Source organism: Anolis sagrei, chromosome 5 (genome assembly GCF_037176765.1).
Source record: "Anolis sagrei isolate rAnoSag1 chromosome 5, rAnoSag1.mat, whole genome shotgun sequence".
NCBI lineage: Eukaryota > Metazoa > Chordata > Lepidosauria > Squamata > Dactyloidae > Anolis > Anolis sagrei.
Window position 1 is genome coordinate 65,611,317 of NC_090025.1, and position 24,387 is coordinate 65,635,703.

Here is a 24,387-nt window from a genome sequence, read left to right on the forward strand (position 1 = left end):
TGAAGACCTTGCCAATCTACAACTCCTAGGATAATGCACTTTGAAAGAATCACTCCAGTTTAACCGGCATGGCTCATTGCTATGGGATTGTGGGAGTTGTAGTTTGGTGAGGCGGCCCAGCACTCTTGGGTAGAGAAGTCTGAAGACTTCATGAGTCCATAGCATGGGTGAATGTAGAATCCCTGCAGTTTAACTGGCATGGCTCAGTGCTTTGGAATGGTGGGAGTTGTAGTTTGGTGAGGCCCCAGGACTCTTAAACTGAAAACTCTGAAGACCTTGCAAATCTACAACTCCTAGGATAATGCACTTTGAAAGAATCCCTCCAGTTTAACTGGCATGACTCAGTGCTCTGGGATTGTAGGAGTTGTAGTTTGGGGAGGTGGCCCAGCACTCTTGGAAAGAGAAGTCTGAAGACTTCATGAGTCCATAGCATGGGTGAATGTAGAACCCCCGCAGTTTAACTGGCATGGCTCAGTGCTTTGGAATGGTGGGAGTTGTAGTTTGGTGAGGCCCCAGGACTCTTAAACTGAGAACTCTGAAGACCTCGCAAATCTACGACTCCTAGGATAACGCACTTTGAACGAATCCCTCCAGTTTAACTGGCATGGCTCAATGCTATGGGATTGTGGGAGTTGTAGTTTGGTGAGGCAGCCAGAGTAGTCTGAAGAGCGTGTAAAACTACGACTCCCATGATCCCATGGCATTGCTCCATGGCAGTGCAAGTGGGGGGTCAAAACTGCCAAGTAGAGAGTTGCAAATATTGCATTCCAGGCTCAACTTTTCCCAAAGTTTTCTCTCTCTCTGGGCCTTTCCCTCCCCTGCCGCTTCTCATCCCGCAGCGGCGCAGAAAGGGTTAACGCTCAGGAATGCGCCTGCGGGCCAAGGAGGAATGCGTATGCAGATGAGATGGATGCTAATCTCATGCAAATGAGCCCCCGCTGCTGCCGCCGCCGCGCGCCGCTGCCGCCGCGCGCCGCTCGGGGCTGAGCCGGGTTCCTCCAGCGCCTTGGCCCGTTCCCTCCTCCCCTGCCTTCCGCCTGGGCCTGGCACCGGGAGCTCGCCTTTGCCGGGACCCCCAAAGGGAAAAGGAGGCGGACCAAGGCGGAGAAGGGGAGGGGGGTCCCGATCTCAGCCATGGCGGGCTGAAAGGCGCAAAGGGGAGAGTTTCCTGCCCGGCCGCAGGCGAGGAAAAGAGTCCTTGCAGTAGCAAAGCAACAGCAGCAGCGCCTTCTTTCTTCTTGGCTTTCCCGCCCCGATGGAGCCAGGGCTGCCCCCCGGCCATGCCTAGGGACGCCGGGGACGGGCAGCTGCCCTTGCCCGACGGCTGGGAGGAGGCCCGCGACTACGACGGAAAGGTCTTCTTCATCGACCACAACACCAAGCAGACCAGCTGGATCGACCCCCGGGACAGGTGGGTGCGCGAGAGTGGCAGGAGGAAAAGTGGCCAAGGAAAGCACCTCTCCCTCCCTCCAAGCAGAAGTGGTTTGGCCATCTGTCGGGAGTGTTTTGGTTGTGTCTTGAGTGCAACTCTTATATATGAGTCAATCACGCTATTCCATTTTGAGTTGCAGGAGGAAAAGTTGCAAAGAAAAGCCCCCCCCCCCTCAAAAGTGGAGTCTCTCCAAGCAGAAGTGGGTTGGCCATCTGTCGGGAGTGTTTTGGTTGTGTTTTGAGTGCAATTCTTAGGAAAAATTGCAAAGGAAAGCCCCCCTCTCCCTCAGAATTTGAGTCTCTCCAAGCAGAAGTGGGTTGGCCATCTGTCGGGAGTGTTTTGGTTGTGTTTTGAGTGCAACTCTTATATATGAGTCAACCATGCTATTCCATTTTGAGTTGCAGGAGGAAAAGTTGCAAAGGAAAGCCCCCTCTCCCACAAAATTGGACTCTCTCCAAGCAGAAGTGGTTTGGCCATCTGTCGGGAGTGTTTTGGTTGTGTCTTGAGTGCAACTGTTATATATGAGTCAACAATGCTATTCCAATTTGAGTTGCAGGAGGAAAAGTTGCAAAGGAAAGCCCCCCCTCAAAAGTGGAGTCTCTCCAAGCAGAAGTGGTTTGGCCATCTGAAGGGAGTGTTTTGGTTGTGTTTTGAGTGCAACTCTTATATATGAGTAAAACCATGCTATTCCATTTTGAGTTGCAGGAGGAAAAGTTGCAAAGGAAAGGCCCCTCTTCCCCAGAATTGGAGTCTCTTCAAGCAGAAGTGGTTTGGCCATCTGTCAGAAGTGCTTTGGTTGTGTTTGGAGTGCAACTCTTATATATGAGTCAATCATGGTATTCCATTTTGAGTTGCAGGAGGAAAAGTTGCAAAGGAAAGCCCCCCCCCCCTCAAAAGCGGAGTCTTTCCAAGCAGAAGTGGTTTGGCCATCTGTTGGGAGTGTTTTGGTTGTGTTTGGAGTGCAACTCTTATATATGAGTCAATCATGGTATCCCATTTTGAGTTGCAGGAGGAAAAGTTGCAAAGGAAAGCCCCCCCCCCCCCCGAGAATTTAAATCTCTCCAAGCAGAAGTGGTTTGGCCATCTGTTGGGAGTGTTTTGGTTGCGTTTTGAGTGCATGTCAGCGCTGGCTGGGCCCTTGCCGCCCCTTCCAACTCTCAACCATGCTATGATTCCATTTTGCACTTCTGCAAAACTTATTATTATTATTATCATCATTATTATCATTATTATTATTTAGATAATGGCTCTCCTTGCACCCCATGACAAGCTTTCTAACGCCACACCTGTATTAAAATCCACATTGAACTGGATTATATGGCAGTGTGAACTCAGGGCCCTTCCACACAGCCCTCTGTCCCAGAATATCAAAGTAGAAAATCCCACAATATCTGCTTTGAACTGGTTTATCTGAGTCCACACTCCTATAATGTGCGATTTTCTGCCTTGATATTCTGGGATATAGGACAGGCCCTAGGTAAAGGTAAAAGTTTTACCCTGACATTAAGTCTAGTCGGTAACCAGCACCAAAAGACATGATACACGAGCCTGTATCTAAATAATATTAATAATAATAATAATCTGCTTTTTCTCTCCACAAGGGAGACTCAAAGCGGATTCCATTAAAAGTATTTCAATACAAAACAATACAATTTTCCCAGGCATTCTTCTCTTAAAATAACTACAGGCAATCCCCAAGTTACGAACAAAATAGGTTCTGTAGGTTTGTTCTTAAGTTAAATTTGTTTGTAAGTTGGAACAGGTACATTTTTAAGTGTAACTCCAGCCACATATATAATTATATTAGCTTTGGATAGTATAAAAGGTAAAGGTTTTCTCCTGACATTAAGTCTAGTCGTGTCCAACTCTGGGGGTTGGTGCTCATCTCCATTTCTAAGCCGAAGAGCCGGCGTTGTCCGTAGACACCTCCAAGGGCATGTGACCGGCATGACTGCATGGAGCGCCGTTACCTTCCCTCCAAAGTGGTACCTATTGATCTACTCACATTTGCATATTTTCAAACTGCTAGGTTGGCAGAAGCTTGGGCTGACAGCGGAAGCTCACACCGCTCCCCGGAATCGAACCTGCAACCTTTCGGTCAACAAGCTCAGCAGCTCAGCGGTTTAACCCACCGGGTGGGTTAGGTTGACCCTCAGCAAGGGCCGGGTAAATTATCTTGGAGGGCCGTATCCGGCCCCCAGGCCTTAGTTTGAGGACCCCTGATGATCTGGCTGCGTGGACTCATATAATCCAGTTTCAAAGCAGAAAACCTGGGATCAGATCCTGAGATGTGAATAAAATCTGAATAAAATCCCACATTATCTGCTTTAAACTGGAATATATGGCAGTGTGGACTCAGATAACTCAGTTCAAAGCAGATAGTGGGATTTGCTGCCTTGATATTCTGGGTTATATGGCTGTGTGGAAGGACCTTGTGTTAAAGGATCCTCAAGTTCCTTCCACACAGCTGAAAAAAACGATAGATTATCTGCAATATATAGGAATGATACAACAAAAGATATTATTCTGGCATGCCTCTCACAGAACATGATGAAAACCAAAAGATGTCTTTTCCTAGTAGTGTGATTTTCCTAGTAGTGTAACATAAACAATAACAAAGTTTAACCAACAACGAATACCAAAAAGGAGAAGAAGATAAGTTTGCTTCCACTTTTACAAAAATGTCTCGATACAATCTTACATTGACTGACAGTAACCACTACAGTTGTACTAAAGCTCCTTCCACACAGCTGTATAAAATCCACATTGAACTGGATTATATGGCAGTGTAGACTTGGATAACCCAGTTCAAAGCAGATATTGTGGGGTTATTATTATTATTTTCTGCTTTAATATTCTAGTGCCCTTCCACACAGCTGTATAATGTCCTCATTGAACTGGATTGTATGGCAATGTGGACTCGGATAACCCAGTTCAAAGCAGATATGGTGGATTACCTGCCTAGATATTCTGGATTATATGGCTGTGTGGAAGGGCCCTTAGAAACTGGATTATCTGGCAGTGTAGATCCAGCCTTTGAAGGTCTGCTTTCCTAGAGCCCAGGCATGCTAGTGTTTCTGTTATCACCAGGGCTGGATCTACACTCTATGAACTGCATTATATGTCAGTGTAGAGTTCCCATGCAATGCAGTTCACACTGCGGGTCCTTCCACACAGCCCTATATCCCAGAATATCAAGGCAGGAAATCCCACATTAACTGAGTGTGGACTCAGATATCCCAGGGCCCTTCGGCACAGCCCTATATCCCAGAATATCAAGGCAGGAAATCCCACATTAACTGAGTGTGGACTCAGATATCCCAGGGCCCTTCCACACAGCCCTATATCCCAGAATATCAAGGCAGGAAATCCCACATTAACTGAGTGTGGACTCAGATATCCCAGGGCCCTTCCGCACAGCCCTATATCCCAGAATATCAAGGCAGAAAATCCCACAACTTTTTAAATATGCAAAAAATGTGAAAAAATCGAGCTTTAAAACTCGAAGGAGCCTCCAAAGACTTTGCATCAGGCTTGTGTTTCTCTCTTTCAAAACAGCTGGAGATCCATAAGCACTAGGGATTCTGCTTTTAAAAAAGCGATAATTTCTGCTCAAATCGTATTTTCATTTCCTAGTCCAGAACTTTTTTTTTTGGAACCGTCTTTCTCAGGAAGAAGCTGGACTCGGCAAAGATAAATACACAAGCAGTTTGCTGAAGTCTGTTTTTGGAACTGCAGGTCTGGCATGCAGTCGGCATGAATTTTTTCTTTCTCCTGAAACTTTGGATTATGGAAACAAACAGACTACTGTACATTGCCTTGTTCGAGGCCCCTGATCTTTTCGCTTTTTCTCCATCCCACATCTATCTATCTATCTATCTATCTATCTATCTATCTATCTATCTATCTATCCAAGGTGGAGTTGTTTAGGTTTGTTAGGAAGGTGAAGGAAGTGGTCTCAGGCCTCATGTTTGAGCTTTTGGAAGTAGGCCTCAACTGAGTTCTTTCATCTCTTCCTCTAGATCAGGGGTCCTCAAACTAAGGCCCAGGGGCCGGATACGGTCCTCCAAGATTTACCCGGCCCTGGCTCAGGGTCAACCTAAGTCTGAAAAGACTTGAAAGCACACAGCAACAACAACAACAATCCTACCTCATCAGCCCAAAGCAGGCCCACACTTCCCATTGAAATACTAATAAGTTTGTATTAACAATTTGTTAAAATTGTTCTTCATTTTAATTATTGTATTGTTTTGAAGTGTTTTTGCACTACAAATACAATGAATGCAGTGTGCATAAGAATTCATTCATGGTTTTTTCAAATTATAATCCAGCCCTCCAACAGTTTGAGTGACTGTGACCTGGCCCTCTGTTTAAAAAGTTTGAGGACCCCTGCTCTAGATTGTAGATGCTCCCCTATTTTTCCTAATCCTCTGAGACAAATTAAAAATAAATAGCTGGAAAACGGTAGAACGGTTTGTTGTGGAAGGCTTTCATGGCGGAACCACTGGGTTTCTGTTAGTTTGCTAGGCTGTATGGCCATGTTTCAGAAGCATTCTCTCCTGACATTTCACCCACATTTATGGCAGGTATCCACAGAGGTTGTGAGGTGTTTTAGAAACTGGGCAAGTGGGGTTTATATATCTGTGGAATGTCCACGGTGGAAGAAAGAACTATTGTCTGCTTAAGGCAAGTGTGAATGTTGCAATTGGTCACCTTGATTACCATTTAATGGCATTGCAGCTTCCAAGCATGGCTGTTTACTGCCTGGGGGAATCCTGTTTTGGGAGGTGTTAGCTGGCTCTGATTGATTCTTGTCTGGAATTCCCCAGACAAGTTTTTTGTTTTTGTTGCTCTTTATTTACTGTTCTGATTTTAGAGTTTTTAAAAATACTGATAGCCATATTTTGTTCATTTTCATGGTCTCCTCCTTTCTATTGAAATTGTCCACATGCTTGTGGATTGCAATGGCTTCTCTGTGTAGTCTTGACATGGTGGTTGTTAAAGTGGTCCAGTTCTCTGTGTTCTCAAACAATATGCTATGTCCAGGTTGGTTTATCAGGTGCTCTGCTATGGCTGACTTCTCTGGTTCACTGCAGTGCCTTTCATGTTCCTTGATTTGTGTTTGGGCAATGCTGCGTTTGGTGGTCCCTATGTAGACTCTTCCACAGCTGCATGGTATCCAGTAGACTACTGCAGAGGAGAGAGGATCCCTCTTGTCCTTTGCTAAACGTAGCATTTGTTGGATTTTCTTAGTGAGTCTGCAGATAGATTGTAAGTTGTGAACACAAAAATGCTGGACCACTTTGACAGTCACCATGTCAGACTTGTTTTGTGATAGGACTTTCATAACTTATTCCTACTTTTGGATATACTTGATTTTCAATTTGGTCCAGGTTTTCCAAAATCTGCAAGGATCCAAAATACTTCTACTCCTTCAGCATAAGGGGTATTTAACTTGTATATATGAAATTATTATTATTATTATTATTATTATTATTATTATATCTCAAATAATGTTGAGATCCCATCTCAACAGTTAAAGAAAAAAAGTTTCCTAGCACATTCTTTACCATAAACGCACACCGTTTTATTTTGTTCACCTTTTAGGATTTGGTGGCGTTGGGCTTTATTAAGCTGAATGAAAGTCAGTTATCTCCAACCAATAAGAGGCATTATAAATTTATGCCACAAACTGTGCTGAATTATTCATAAAGTCCTTGGCTTAAATTTCCTCACTGAAATAAGAAAAGGTAGCTGCAATGTCTCCTGTTAGTTGCAGAGCAATGCTCCTTGCACACTGAAAGTTTGACATGCCTCGTGCCAAGTGTCAGAACATCATAAACATGTTATTGGGACTGTAATTGCATTTAAACTGTTGGTGTAACTTTGTTGTTCAGTTTTGTCAAGTGTTTTTTATATATATAAAGTACTCCCTAAACAGATTGCAAACTTTGATTGTATCAAGGTTTCAAAGGGTTGGATCATTGTGCTACATACTTTTGCCAGTGTTGCGTCTGTTTTCAGTTGATTGCACATTTTAAATTATGTTTGTAAATAGACCACATTTGCAAAAACTTTTAATTTTTCCTTGCATAACATGTAGTGTACATTGGCATACATGTCCTATCATGTTACATATTGCATTCCATGTTTCAGTAATATTGATTGATGCCGTGTGATCATGAAAACGTAACTAATATTCCTATATCAACCCCACCTTTTTGTATATTAAGAAAAATCAATGGATGTTTATGTGTTCTTTCTTGGTTTTGGAATCGCTCCTGTTTTTCAATTGTGATTAATTTCCTAATTTCTAAAGTGAGAGAAGACCTGAGAAAACTCTCAGTCCTCAGCATGACTGTAATTTCTTTCACAAGCACTAATGAAGTGAAGTCCTTGTTAAACAATGCAGGAGACAGTGTTTGGAGTAACTCCATTAATGCTTGTCAATCTCTTTACTCACTGTTACAAAACAAACATAAAGAGGTACGTTGCACTTGGTACTTGAGATAATCCATAACTAATGTATGGGTCTCAGCTGTAAGGCAGACTTCTGAGCACAAAAGGGGAAAGCCAGGTAATGCATGACCTGTTATTTGAGCCTTGGTTTCATGTAATTCATGGTCCACTTTTATAAAAGATTAGCGGTCCCCTGCCACACGTTGCTGTGGCCCAGTCTGTTTATATGTGTTTTGTGTGTATGTATTTGTGTATATGTATATTTGCGTGTGTGTGTGTATGCATATATGTGTGTGTGTGTATAATATATATATATGTGTGTGTGTGTGTGTGTGTGTGTGTGGTTTGGCGCATGCTGTGTTTTTTAGTTTTTTATAAGTGATGGTCACTCGGTGGCCTGATAGGTGTATTGTGTCCAAATTTGGTGTAAATTCGTCCAGTGGATTTTGAGTTATGTTAATCCCACAAATGAACATTACATTTTTCTTTATATAGATGGGCATCATGACATGATCTTCTGCAGATTTGATTGAAATTAGGTTTCAGTGAATTAAACTTATATTTTGAATCTTCCAAAATCGTACATGGGCAGCATCAATGCATGGTCACATGTACCCATCGAGCTGCAGTGATCTTGTGCATTTTTACTCGGAAGGAAGAGCTGAAGGAGTCAATCTTGATTGTAGTCTCAAGTTCGTTTGTTTCAATGGCATTTCTGTCCAAATAAATGTGCTTCATAGGTATACTGTCAGAATCCAGCATGATAGTGCAAGAAGGAAAGTGCGGGCCCTTCCACGCAGCCCTATATCCCAGAATATTAAGGCAGAATAACCCACAATGTCTTCTTTGAACTGGGTTTTCTGAGTCCACACTGCCATATATTCCAGTTCAAAGCAGATAATGTGGGATTTTCTGCCTTGATATTCTGGGATATAGGGCTGAGTGGAAGGGCCCTGAGTACTCAGGTGGTAGAACCCTTGCTTTGCATGCAGAGAGTTTACTCCTCACATGCCAATTTAGACCCATCTATACTGCCATAAGTGAATGGCTTGACCCTGAAGGAGCTGGGGGTGGTGACGGCCAACAGGGAGCTCTGGCGTGGGCTGGTCCATGAGGTCACGAAGAGTCGGAAACGACTGAACGAATAAACAACAACATACTGCCATATAAAATCCGGATTTATTTATCATGTCAGAAGCGAATTGAGAATACAGTTATAATGCCTACAAAAACCATTTAAAAAGTTAAGAGCTTGGCATTGTACTAAATTTTCTTTGACCAGAAGCTGGCCACTTGGAGTGCCTCTGGTGTTGCTGTAAGAAGGTCCTCTAGTGTGCATATGTCAGAACTCAGACTACATTGTAGTAGGGGGTCTGTGGTTTGTTCTTCTCCGCACTAACATGTTGTGGAGTCCACTTTGTAGCCCCATTTCTTAAGGTTGGCATTTCGTGGTTATTATTTATTTCATATCAAAAGCATTGCATCAATTAGTATAAAACTGATAAAAATAGAAGGAGCACAGGCGGCTTAATATCTTTTGATCAAAAACAGGCAACAGCAATGGCATTGTCTGTAGCCTCCAACAATTCTTCCTCCGTACATGAGACAGGGCATAGTGGACAAGCATATAGATGCGGAGTTGTTTGTTCTGCTCTACGTTATATGGCAGTGTAGACTCATACAATCCAGTTCAAAGCAGATAACCTGGATTATCCAGGAAATAATGCCTGGCTGATCACTGGAGGAAAGGATATTAGAGGCAAAGATGAAGTACTTTGTCCACATAATGAGGAAAGCTTGAGAAGATAATGATGCTGGGTAAAAAGGAAGGAAAAAGAAAGAGGGGACGACCAAGGCCAAGATGGATGTATAGAATCCTTGAAGTGACTGGCTTGACCTTGAAAGAGCTGAGTGTGGTGATGGCCGACAGGGAGCTCTGGAGGGCGCTGGTCCATGAGGTCACGAAGAGTTGGGAGTGACTGAACGAATAAACAACAACAAATCCTTGATAATCTAGATTATATGGCAATGTACAAGTGTCCTTAAAAGAGTTTATGTAGGTGGGCTCTTTCTTTTGTGGAGAAAGACTTTGTCTCAAGTCAACATTGCAGAAGAGCTGTTGTGTAGTGGAAGAGCAGAAGTTCTCAGGTTCTGTGCTTGGTATTTTCATATTGAAGCAAGAAATATACCTATGTGAAGTCCTGGACTGTTGTTGATAGTTTGTGTAGCTAATATTGAGCTAGGCGTAGTGTTTTGAGTGGTTGGATTAGGAATGCAAGAGACCAGGGTTCAAATATCTACTTGGGTAAGAAAACACGTTGGGTGATCTTGGCCAACCATACAAAGACAATGGCAAACCCCCTCTAAATAAATTTTTCCAAGGAAACACCATGATAGGGTACCTAAATGCCCTCCACACAGCCATATAACCTATAATATCAAGGCAGATAATCCACTATATCTGCTTTAATATAATCCAGTTCAAAGCAGGTTTTTTTTCCGTGTCAGAAGCGACTTGTTGCTTCTGGTGTGAGAGAATTGGCCGTCTGCAAGGACATTGCCCAGGGGACGCCGGACTGTTTTGATGTTTTATCATCCTTGTGAGAGGCTTCTCTCATGTCCCCGCATGGGGAGCTAGAGCTGATAGAGGGAGCTCATCCACGCTCTCCCTGAATTCGAACCTACAACCTGTCAGTCTTCAGTCCTGCTAGCACAAGGGTTTAACCCATTGTGCCACCGGGGACTCAAAGAAGATAATGTGGGATTTTTTACAACGTTGTGGAAGGGGCCTTAGAATCACCTTGAGTTGGAGTTGACTTGAATACATATAACAACAACAGAGGCAAAGCAGCACTGTGATGTGTAACATGGAAAGACAGTTTCCCATGTTATACATCTAGTAGAATTAAATGGGTGCTGTGGGGTGGTGCATGAAAAGAAGGGCATGTTTGTTCCTCTGCAAAATATCAAACAAATCTTTTTAATCTGTTGCCTGACATGGTGCAACAACTTGAATTTCCTCCAGTCAAGAAGCATAATTCTAATACTGAAAGACCATCAAGTTATTCTGATATCAGGAGTAGTGATTCCCACAATCCATTTTTACTATCCACACAGTAAAATAACAGTACAATAAATTACAATTTGCTTCTTTTCATGACACCTAGATCAGCTCTGGGAGCTGGCCTGGCAGCAACTATCTTGGTCTGCTTCTTGAAGTTACTTTTGAAAGTTGTTGCACCCATGGCTATTTTCTAATCAATATTATTTCTGAGTATAGAGCTTGCATTTGCAGCATATATGTGATATACCATGAACTGTGCTTGAGTTATTGAAATCACTAGGTTTAGGAGTCCTTTATTCCACGCTAAGACTACACTCCTTCAGAAATTCGTGTCCTCTCATTAGCCTCAGGTGGGTCTTACTGGTTTCTAATGAACATTCAAGCTTGATTTACTGTTCTTTTGGATTCGCATATTGGTCTTTTGCCATCCATAATATCTGCTTTTCTCCGGCACCACATTTCAAAAGAGGTTATTTTCTTCTTATCCATATTCTTCACTATGCAGCCATACATAAAAATCAAAAATACTATGGCCAGGATGATTCTGACTTTGCTTTTTAATGATGTATCTCTACTTTTGAAGGTAATATCTAGTTCTGGGTTGATTTACTTCTGATATTCCTTGGTGCATTCCATTCGCTGCTATATATTTGCAATATAAATAGAGCCTCTTCCTTTTGTGGAGCTGTCTTGGGCATCTGGCATTTCTTGCTCCAGCTATATAAATAAAAATGTAATGTTGGTGTGTGGGATCAACATAACTCAAAAACCACCGGATGAATTGACACCAAATTTGGACACAATAGACCTATCAGGCCAACAAGTGACCCTCACTCATAAAAACATTGAAAAACATAGCAGAAGAGACTTAAAAAGCCAAAAAAATATTACAACAAATGCACAAAATCACAGATATACACAAATACACACATTGTGTATATATACACAAATATATATACACACAAAACACATATACACAGACTGGGCCACAGCAACACATGGCAGGGGACGGCTAGTATCTAATAAAAGTAATTAATGCAAACTCCTGAGCATCCCTTGCATGATTACAACTATCTTTGATGGACCCTTTCTTGGGAGTTGGAACATTTATTGAACATTCCCAGTCAGCAGACTATTGTTTTGTTTCCTTTATTTGTTCTAAGACTTTTGTTAGAATTTGGATGGATTCTGTCAGCATAGTTCAAAACAACTCTATCGGTATGCCAGTGGTTGCTGGTGATTTATTTCTTCCAAGCGATTTGAGAGTTTCTTCACTTGCCACAATAGTGATTTCTTCATCAAAAGCTTCTTCCTTGAAGGAATCTGTCCTCCTTTCATTTCTTTTATATCGTTCCTCAGAGTATCCTTCTGGCATCTTTTTATTTTATCCTGATCATATGCTGTAATGTATTCCCCTGTTGTTCATATAAGATCCCTACTCTTGGCTTGACTTTCTCTGCAGTTTCATGGATTTTGGCAAGAAGGTTAACAGCAAGTGCCTCTGGGATCCTCTGCATGAGCATATGTGAACAGAAAAAGAGGTGGGAAAGGAAAGGTTGGATTGTGTAGGAGGAAATTGGTTCAATTCCTGGTAGGAGAGAAGAATTTTCAGTTAAATTAAAAAAATACAATGGTATTCAGAGTTGATGTCTTCTGGCAGAAGAATGTGCTTCTTTCACCTAGAGTTTTTGGTTCCACTGGATGGACTGAAGCCATATGATGCTATTTATTATAAAGTTCTGACCTAAAATGTGCTTCATCTGCTAAAGGTATTATCATACTGCCATTTTTGGATCTTCCTACCGCTTCTGAAGTTTAACTTGTTTAACTTTTCCTATTCTACACTTGTGTTTATATACTAACTAAACCCGACCATGCTTCACTGTGGCTCAGTCTGATATGAAATGAATGAGAGAGCAAATAAAGAAGAAGAAGAACTTTGTTTTTCTACCCCGCCTCCATCTCCCCGAAGGGACTCGGGCGGCTTACATGGGGCCAAGCCCAGGGAACATACAGTTAAAAGCAAAGCAATAACAAAATACAATTTAAAAAGCATAAAACAACATAACAATAGTAGACAAGCATCAAGCAACAAAAGAACTCATTTGAAAAAAGGGGGGTGGAGGCCATAAAAGTATTGTTGCAAACATAGATTCACCGAGAAAACACATCATTCAATACAATACCTTGCCTTGCATTGCCGTGTCTATGTGGCATGAAAGGAAAGGAAAGGAAAGGAAAGAAAAGGAGTTTTTTTCAACAGAAATCATTTTTATTGTAAAGCTACTGGATTGACTATATTTTTGGTTTGTCCATTTTCTGCATAATCGTAAAGATCTGACGGTTTACCGACTCCTGAGCATGAGGAGTATAAGTGCCCATGAGAGAAGCAATCATTTTCTAAATTCAAACCACACACTTGCAAAAATTACCCCTGCAGTTTTTTTATAGTAATAGCGAACACAAGGTGCATTGGAAATGGAAGTTGTTAGTACTCTAACACCACGTCGGTTGGAATGGGTGGTATGCCAATAGCAATCAATCACAGCTCAGCTTTAATTTCTTACACTGCCGAGGTATAATGTCAGCTTCTCTGTGATTGGTTGTTATACTGCTGAGGAAAAAGGAAAGCTGCACTGTGATTGGTTGTTATTTCTTCTACTGCTGAGGTAAAATGAAAGCTGCTCTGTGATAGATAGTTATTTCTTTTACTGCTGAGGTAAAAGGAAAGCTGCGTAACAATTGGTTGCTCGTGCTCAGTTTTCATTTCTTGTACTGCTGAGGTAAAAATAAAAGCTAGGCTGTGAGTGGTTGCTTTGGGCATCACAGATTCCACATTCTCTATTCCCAGACTGCTAGTTTTCCTCTAAATACACGCGTGTAGTCAAATGCAACATGGCATTTAAATTTCATTTTACTATAAAAACATGTACATACTGAAATATGACATTATGTCAAAATGTCAGGTCAATCGACGGACTACTTTTAGAGTTTTGCGAGCACAAACATACACAGGCTGAGATCTTATATATAAAGATTTGTATCTTAGAAAAATCAAAGGTAACTGCTATCCCGAAGTAATCATTCCCTCCCATTCTTCATGCTCTTTTGAATGTATACTTCCTGCAAAATACGGATTTTGAAATGGTCTTGTTCAGACCCTCACTGGCAGGTTTAGATAGTGAGATAGTGAGATAGTGACATCTCATTTGTCATACTTCACTGTGTGAGAGAAATGCTTTGGTGTAAGTGGAATGTTATGCAAATAATACAATAGTTTAACAAATAGATAGCTCAGGTGTTCTTGCTGAAATGTATAGCCTTCTTTACCACATAACTGCCAATTAATATAGTTGGAGTAGATGGTTGGTTTTAGTTGTAAGGAGGAATATGGTCCTGGTATCTGACAAATTGGAAGCTGAATGGCAATTTTTAGAAAAGGTTTATTTAGCAAATATGACTGGTTCACATCAAAAGGTCACGTTACCTGTCAAGGGGGCTGAAGAAATGAGAGTAGATAAGTGGGTTTCAAATGCTCCATGTTAAGCAGATCTATGCATAGCCATACAATTTAAATGGTTTGTGACAGGGTGACTTTCCATCATCATCATCATCATCATCATCATCATGATGAGGGGAAGGTTAGGAGTATCTTGTGAAGCCGGACTATTTTATTCTCTGGCAATATCATACTGTACGGTTGTAAATGCCTAAAATTAGAGTGTAAGGTATCTGTTAGCACATGCATTTCTGTAGAATTATTAGCATCACTTGTGGTACAATAAAAAATCCTAGGGCCCTTCCAGATCCCTCCCAGGATCTCATCCCAGGTTTTCTGTTTATCCCAGATTATCTGGCAGTGGGGACTCATATAATCCAGTTGAAAGCAGAAAACCTGGGATCTGATCCTGGGTTATATGGCCTATCTGGAAGGGCTCTGAGTACTTTCTCTTGAATGTGTGAATCCCATCCTGTAGCTCAGTGTTTCTCAACTTGGGAGTCGGGACCCTTGGTGGGTTGCGAGGGGGTGCCAGAGGGGTCTCCAAAGACCATCAGAAGGCACATTATTTTCTGTTGGTCATGGGGATTCTGTGTGGGAAGTTTGGCCCAATTCTATCATTGGTGAGGTTCAGACTGCTCTTTGATTGTAGGTGAACTATAAATCGTAGCAACTAAAACTCCCAAATGTCAAGGACTATTTTCCCCAACCTCCACCAGTGTTCACATTTGAGCATATTAAGTATTTGTCCCAAGTTTGGTCCAGATCCATCATTGTATGAGTCCACAGTGCTCTCTGGACATAGGTGAACTACAACTACAAAGCTCAAGGTCAATGCCCACCAAACCCTTTCAGTATTTTCTGTTGGTCATGGTTCTGTGTGCCAAGTTTGGTTCAATTCCATCTTTGGTGGAATTTAGAATGCTCTTTGATTGTAGGTGAACTATAAATCCCAGCAACTACAACTCCCAAATGACAAAATTAACACACACACACCCCCCCCCCCACCCACTAGTATTCAAATTTGGTCGTATTGGGTATTTGTGTCAAATTTAATCCAGTGGATGAAAATACATTCTGCATATCAGATATTTACATTATGATTGCTAACAGTCGTAAAATTACAGTTATGACATAGCATTGAAAATAATTTTATGGTTGGGGGTCACCACAACATGAGGAACTGTATTCAGGGGTCACAGCATTGTGAAGGTTGAGAAACACTGCTGTAGCTTTTGACTCTACTTGTATGCTTCCATCTTAGGAGTACCCTTTTATTCTCTTCTTTTCCATAATGCAGTATGAAATCACTTGCAAAATACGATATTGAATACAACTTCTTGTTCTCCTCTACAGTATTTTTAATGGACTGTAGTGAACAGTTAAAATTCCAGGGTTAAGTGCTAATGTGATGATATTGGTTAACATTACTATTAAAATAATAATTGCTGCACTGCAACAAGGCTTCTCTTGGGTGAAGTAAAAGGTTGCTCAGTTTTATTGTTAAAATATAGAGTGAGATCCAATGTTAAGCACTTTAAATGCCTTCTACTTCTGTAAGAAAATTAAGTATATGCCTAAATATATCCCCTTGAAGGAAGTGGAGCTTTGAAGCATTTCACACAGGTTGAGTTCCTGAAATATTTCAGAGTTGTTATTATATAAGTGCATATGAGAGGTTATAATAATACAAGCAAAGTTTTAAGGATGCCTCACTTCAAATGCCACATGTGCCGGGAACATAATGTATTTACATTATATTTTGCATTCTACTCTTCACTTTGAAAACGATGGATGATCAAACATGAAATTGTGTTCAGAACATTTACATCAACATTCTGCTACTTGGGTATTTGGCAGAGCTATTGCATAACAAACAAACAAATGGAATGCTAAGCAGATTGAACTGTAGGTCTCGTTTTTATCTGCCATACGTTTATTTTGGTGTTTACAATTTATGTACTCCATTAATAATTACGAGTGGCAGCACTCTTGCCAGTTTATAGATCAGTGACAAACCCATACCGTTTTTTTCATTACAGAACCCTTCCACACAGCCATATAACCCAGAATATCAAGGCAGATATCCCACAATATCTGCTTTGAACTGGGTTATCTGAGTCTACACTGCCATATAATCCAGTTCAGTGTGGATTTTTATAGCTGTGTGGAAGAAGGCTTAGTACACCTGTAGTGGTTACTGTCAGTCACTGTAACATTGTATTGAGACATTTTTGTAAATGTGGGAGCAAACCTATCTTATTTTTGGTATTCATTGTTGGTTAAACTTGTTATCATTTATGTTACACTACTAGGAAAATTACACTACTAAGAAAATGCTTCTTTTGGTTATCATCATGTTCTGTGAGAGGCATGCTAAAAAGAATATCTTTTGTTGTATCATTCCCTTATTGAAATTAGTAATATGTACTATATATATTTGTGTGTAGATCAGACATTTTTTGATAGAAAATTGACCACCAAAACCTTGGTCGACTTAGGCCCCTTCCACACAGCTGGAAAAAAATCCCACATTATCTGCTTTGAACTGGAATATATGGCAGTGTGGACTCAGATATCCCAGTTCAAGGCAGATATTGTGGGATTTTCTGCCTTGATATTCTGGGTTATATGGCTGTGTGGAAGGGCCCTTAGTATGAGTACCTCGCTCCACTATGTCACTGCTTGTGGCCTTTTGGAATATTTGGGCAGAAAAATGGTGGCAGCGCCAGCTCTTTGGCTTTTCCTCGCTGCAGCAGAGAAATCAGAGGATGTCAGTGCAAGATCATTCCCTTCCTTTGCCCAGTCCATTTCCTGTCTTAGAATCATAGAGTTGGAAGAGACCTCATGGGCCATCCAGTCCAACCCCCTGCCAAGAAGCAGGAATATTGCATTCAAAGCACCCCTGACAGATGGTCATCCAGCCTCTCTTTAAAAGCCTCCAAAGAAGGAGCCTCCACCACACTCTGGGGCAGAGAGTTCCTCTGCTGATTGCTTGTGCCATGTCCAGAAGGAAACAGAAGGGGAGTTTGAGTGTGGGGCTAGCCAAAAAAGAGGATGGTGGTCTATGGACCTTATCCCATGTGTACATGTGTGTGTGTGCGGGGGGGGGGGGGGGTTAGTGTCATGTAATTGTGGTATTTAGCTCTCTAGCATTGCAAATCATTATATTCCATTATTCATTGCTTATCACATGTTGTCTTAATTTGTTGGTTTCTCTGTTACTAATAATTTTAAACCTTATCCCATGAACAAGTAAATTGTCCCGCACCCTTTTAAAATTACTTCAACATTGAGAGGGATCACACTCGTGCTATCCAGGTTTATCCTAAAAGGTTCCGGTCCAGCTTAGCTGTGTGAATTTATTTCCCTCTATCATCCACCTCGGAAGTTAAGCTCTTCTGAGAAGGCCCTGCTCTTGGTCCAGCCTTCTTCACAGGTGTGATTGGCAATTGGCCCCTCGGCTGTGGAATCAGAGCAGCCCTCTCCCTCCTGACTGTCAGGAAGAATGTAAAAACCTGGTTATGGGACCAAGATTTTGGCTAGCAAGTTAGTGCAGTATGAGTATATGGAATTTTAAAGTGACTTCTGGAATGGTCTTCAATTTGACTCTGGATAACATGATTTTAATAATTGTTTTGATATTATTGTTTTTTGTTTTGTTTTAATGCATATGTTTTTTATTGTATTTATGTATGTGTGCGGCATCAAATTGCTGCCTTTCTGTGAGGCCGTTTTGAGTCCTCATGTTGGAGTGAGAAGGGTGGGATATAAATGTAGCAAATAAACAAAAATAAATAAAGTTGCATTATTAAAGAAAAATAGTGATCTACTAAAGTAGCAGTATTTCTCTATTGTAAGTGTCAAAAAATACCAAAAAGGACTGAGCAACTCCATTATGTCAAAATTCTGGGACTCACTGATAGTTAGGAAACTGCCCACAGAACAGCCCATTTGTGAATATGACAAATTTGATTCAATTCAGGTGATACTGACAGCTCTTATCCCATGTGTTTTTGTACTTTTAAAATGGAATATCCCAATTCCTGAGTCCAGGAGGTTGACTTATACATGGGTATATACAGTAGGTTTTATTTGATAGTGAACAATGAAAGCTACAATTCATGTGGCACAACTGAAACCATAACCTAATTCCTATGTTTATATGGAACTGGTCTAAAAGAAAAATAGATGTTTTGATTTAATGTCTTGACTCCTCAAGTGCACAATATTTTTGGCACTCGAGCGCCTCATGTGATGCTGATTTAGAAAGCTAAAAAATTTATAAAATTCAACAAGAGTTGGTAATATCTTGAAAGCTGGAATGCTGACTCATTTTAAGGACTGTCTGAGGCCATAAACACGGATATAATAAAGCCGTTATGAACAAAAGATAGTAGACCACTGGGCCATCTGCAATGGATTGCCAAGTATTCCTGATAAAAGCAACATAATTCTGCCCTGACTCTAATTAGGTTTTTAAATATCTGCTCAGTAGTAACCTATTGTAGGTCTACAGGTCATTATTACGCTTAGTTCATGGGCTACTTTAAGTAATTGACTTCATCATATGAGACATCATTTTCTATCGGGTTCCTCCTGCTTCACTTCACCTCACTTAGCACTATTTTGCACCTAACTGTGGTTTTTGATGGACCTCAGACTGAACATGTTACAATAAAAAGTTGATCTGGATGCTTTTGCTGGCTATTTGTTTGTCATCTCTAATGTGATGTAATTAGAAGAATGTCATTGCTACGGTAAAATCCAAAATATTTCTTAGAAATCATGGCTCTCAGTCACGGTATATACATACTAAGTAGGGCTGGGCAGTTTCGTTCGTTAATTTCGTAATTCGTTATTAATTCGTTATTTTTTTTGATAACGAAGCGATATTGAATCATTCAGGAGCAACTAAAAAACGAAACGAATTTTTCCAATTCGTTTCGTAATTGTTTCTAAATTGTTTCGAAATTGTTTCGTTATTATTTCGTTATTATTTCCGTATGTCTGGTGCAAGTTTTATAGTCGTTGTTTGTTTTATCAGTGATAAAAAATAAATTATCACACCAACAGTCAACAACAGAGGGAGAGGGAAGCTTCAGAAGTCCCCCCTGTCCCATTTGGAGGGTTTTTTAGCGTATTGTGCAGTCGCGTCCGCCATTAATGAATCGATTCGTTATTGTTTCGAAATTGTTTCGTAATTTCCGAAATTTCGTAAATATTGAACTTTTTAAAAGAAAAATTTCGGAATTCTTTTAAATAACGAAACGCAAAAAACCCCTAAAAACGAATCGAATTTAGAAACAAATTTTTCCGTGGTTGGACAGCCCTAATACCAAGGTGTCTTGTTGCTAGTTTTTGTTGTCAGTCAGGTGTTAACCCTTAAGTGGGCTGGTTGAATCAATAATTAATGGAAAAAGGCTCTTTACCACAACATTTGTTGGGTAATAGATTGTGTTAAATCAGTGGTTCCCAACCTTTTTTTGACCAGGGATCCCTCAAACATTAGTACCAATCATTTTTGGTCAACTTTAGATTCGGTTTGATTATTTGGGACGCTGATTCAGAAAATTGCATTGGATAGACCACATCAGCTCTAGTTTCTGATACAGAACATACGCCATCCAGTAGTCACCATCTGCTTGCCCACAGAAAACCATATTTAATAATCTAAAACTGATTTGGTAGTAATAATCTTTTGTGAGTAGTCAGCCTCTCCCCTCCTGACATTGCCATTGTCTTGCCACTGAAAGAGGGTTTAGCGAGACCACGTTGTTTTGAGGCAATAGTGTAGTATTGGTGAGGCCGTGAACCATATTTTTGTTCTTGGGGGACCACTGGTGGTCCATGGATAATAAGCTGGGAACCACTGTGTGAAATTAATTGAGCATTAAATGTGGGTAAACATGCCTTTAGAATCACTATAAGTTTGAAACATGACTACAAACCTGCATAATATTGAACTAGTAACTTGGATGATCTGCATTGGTTGGATTTTTTTTAAAGCTGTGAGCAACTGTGAGACCTATGTTAGTTATTCTCAAGCACCTGTCCAAGACTAGGAGATAAACGGACTATTCTTTCTATATTGCTCACTTGTTGGCATAGGGAGCTATCAATTTGACTTCTGTTCTATATAGAAGTTTAAAGGGTCTCCCGCCACTTTTCTGTCCTACTATCTTAGTAGGGAAACAGCTAGGCTGCAGTGAATGGTGGGAAAGAGGAACTATATATGCCATATAACTCAATGGTATTTTTTTTTTAAAAAGAGTAAAGTAGTTTTATAACTCTTGGTATCCATAGAACATAGTCCTGTAGAGGGAGTGTCCTGTTTTTGATTTGAAATATTTATGGTATGAAACTTCCTTGTTGAAAGCAAACATGCCATTTAATACTGATTTACAGTCATACATAATTGTTAAAGGGAAAAATCCATAATTCCCAGTACATATTATATTATTCTTTTGTATTGGGTTGGCTCACATTGGAGATTTTACTATACAAATGACATGATGTAAAACAAGTAACAAAATCCTTCTAGTACCGCTGGGATGTAACTCAAATAGCTTTAGTTTTGTAAAAAGGTTATGCGTGTTTCTTGATATTTTCTGCAATAATATACCCAAATGACACATTTTACTAAATTAGTTAGAATTAATCAAGCCGAAGTGAACTTGCTTTGAGAAGCAGCATCTCTAGATAATTCTAGGCCTTTCTGCATCTTGATTTAACCTTTGGACTATCTTATGATACACTTTCATATGAAATTGGGAGAATTGAATAAGTTAGAAGTAATATATTGTTACACCAGAAAATTTGATATAATGAGCAAAGTTCATGACTAACATTCTTAAATAACTAGTTCCTGTTGCCTTTATATGAGTACTGGGAAGGACTGGACAGCCTTTGCAGGCATAACTATAAGGGTGCATCTACAATGTATAACTAATGTGGTTTGACACCACTTTAACTGCCATGGCTCTGTGATATAGAATCCTGGGAGTTGTAGTTTGGTGAGATGCCATCACTCTTGGGCAGAGAAAGTTAAAGATCTTGTAAAACTACAGCTTCCATGACTCCATAGCATTAAGCCATGGCAGTTAAAGTGGCGTCAAACTGCTTTACTTCTACGGTAAGAGTGCACCCTAAAAGTCTTCTTTGTATAGTAGATTGTGTGCATGTTTATATGCCTTCAAGTTACCTGCCATCTTATGACAACCCTATGAACGTTATAGATTTTTCTTAGGCAAGGAATACTCAGAGGTGGTTTTGCCAGTTACTTCCTCTGAAATATAGTCTACAGCACCTGCTATTTATTGGTGGTCTCCCGTCCAAATATTGACCAGAGCTGACCCTGCTTATCCTGCAAGATCAAACAAGATCTGGTGCCTTTAGGCCATTTTTTTACCCTTCTGCATTAAAATGACCGCTGTGTACAAAATAAACTGTTAATACAGTCGTGGTAGTTAGAGTGAACAGAGGAATGTTGTGGAGATTAATAATCATCTGACATGTTTTGTAAAACATTCCTAAAATAGTATTCAGATGATTAGAGACGTTATGGGGCACAACAAAGAGAAGGAAAGCACTAACCCTTTCAGGTTAGGTTTCTGTGGTTTACTGTTATGGCAATCGAAACAATATCTGCAGCTCACAGAGAAAACAGAGAACTTTATCTTTTCAACCATGAACACTTTGCTTGGGATGAATGCTATCTAATTCATCATTTGAGACATTTTTAACTTGTCAACTCTTTTTTTTGTTAAATTTCCCAAAGGTTTCTATGACTGTCAGTGAAAATATTTCATTTTCACATTTTATTCCGCTACTCCTCGAAGGAATTCAGGGTGTCTTGTCCGCTCCCCATGTTATCTTCACAGCAGTCCTAGAATAGATTAGATGGACAATGATTGGCCCAAATTTGCCCAGTGAGCTTTCTGACTAAGTGGGTATTGAATCAGAGTTTCACCTGACCTCATATGACTTCCTATACATTTGGTCTATAAATACTTATGTGTGTAAACAAACTTATTTTTGAGCAATAGAAACAGTTTGCGAACTATGAAAGTGACTTAGTAAGTGAGCAATTTACTAATGGAGCAACTTAGTATCTTAAAAACTTGGTACATTATGCTTACACTAAGTGTGATGATATTAATTAATAATTATTTTGTTGTTGAAGGCTTTCATGATCGTGATCACTGGATTGCTGTGGTGTGGCCATGTTCCAGTACGTGGCCATACAGCTTGAAAAACTCACAGCAAGCCAATTATCATTTTGTGAAAGCTGCATTACTTTTCAAGCAGCAAGTTTTTTGACAGTAGATTCAAAACATGCTTGTTACTTTTTCTGGTACAGTGTATTTTATTCATATTATTGGATTCTGGAACATAAAGCATGATCCTGGATGTGAGAGCAATCTGGCTGCACCATCTGTCACCCCATTGATCGCCAGGGTTGATTAGGCTGATCTGGCTGTCTATCCAGGTGTCCCCTTCCTCCCTCACTGCTCTATGTTCATCCTTCCTGAAGCTGCATGCTTGGTGGAAGAGGACAACATCCCAAGAATAGAAGGAATGTCCTGAGGTCTCCAGTTTTCGATCCCAGGTAAACAATAGCTGCCCTCTCCTGCTAGAACCTTCAAACAAGCTCAAGCACGATCCTTCATAAACCCTTCGGTGCTTACAGTTAGCATCTATCTATATAATTAAAAACGTAATGTTCATTTGTGGGATTAAGATAATCCCAAAACCACTGGATGAATTGACACCAAATTTGGACACGATACATGTATCAAGCCAACAAGTGACCATCACTCATAAAAATATTGAAAGACTCAGCAGAAGAGACTTAAAAAGCCAAAAAATAAAATGCATTACAATGCATGCGCAAAACCACACATATATATGCAAAGACACGTACACACACACACACACATATACACACAAAGCACATAAAACACACTGGGCCACAGCAACGCGTGGCAGGGTACGGCTAGTGTTTTATAAAACTCTGGTTTGACTAACTGACTTTCTTTAATGTGGGCAGATAAATAATGGAATTCAAAGTGGCTAACAGTATCATAGTCACTGATGTCACATGTCTGGAGAAGTCTTGTACCTGAACAGAGTGCCTCTAGAAAGTGAGTGAAATGCAAGAAGTGTACTTAATATGGGACAGAAACCATCAGAATCGGTATTGACACTGGATTTAACTCCACCTACTTGAATCGTCATAGTGATACTGAATCACAATGTTGATGGTGCAAGATAGAACTCTAGAAGATTTGTTTGGGCCTGAAATTCAGCCAGTACAACAAATGCCTGAAAGCAATCACTCTGTTGACTCAGCTTAGGTACTAGTTTGTATTGAAGACAACCCATGACACGATGGGCATTCACCTACACACTCCACAAGGGAACTTTCCTATCATCAAATGTGTTATTTTCTCCAGTTCATAGGAAATCCTCTGTTGGTAAATACTTTGACCATTTCAATTCTAGTTGCTTCACACAGGTATAAATACATACCTTGACTTGGTTGAACAGGCCAATATAGAGGTGGCCTACCTTTATTGAAGTGGTCTTCACATGGTGAGTGAGATGGACTTGTAATATACAAGTCCTTATCAGTCTAAAGCAGGGGTCCTCAAACTAAGGCCCGGGGGCTGGATGTGGCCCTCTGTAATGACGATCAACGATATCTGGGGCAGGGGGGAACAAAGAATCCCACCGCTGCGACCAGTGTGAAATAATTAGCAGCTGACCATGGATTAAATATATCAGTGACCGATGTTTTTGGTAGATATGACTGCCACCACCTCAGTTTTATTGGTGTGAGGAACCAAAGGTGTGAATGTGTTGTAGGTAAGGTGTGTTTGCCCTTGGTTCTTCTATTGCTTCTTCACTGGCTGACTGGACTTTAAAGAG

The 24,387-nt window shown here is 40.5% G+C and overlaps 1 protein-coding gene across 1 annotated transcript in view; it reads left to right on the forward strand.

Moving 5' to 3' along the window:
* The first annotated feature begins 942 nt into the window (after window positions 1–942).
* WWC2 (WW and C2 domain containing 2) overlaps window positions 943–24,387 on the forward strand; it is a 199,287-nt gene continuing 175,842 nt past the window's right edge. The window contains exon 1 of the mRNA XM_060778679.2: window positions 943–1,411. Coding sequence (XP_060634662.2) covers window positions 1,281–1,411 — 131 coding nt within the window. The 5' untranslated portion in view covers window positions 943–1,280. The remainder of the gene's footprint in view (window positions 1,412–24,387) is intronic.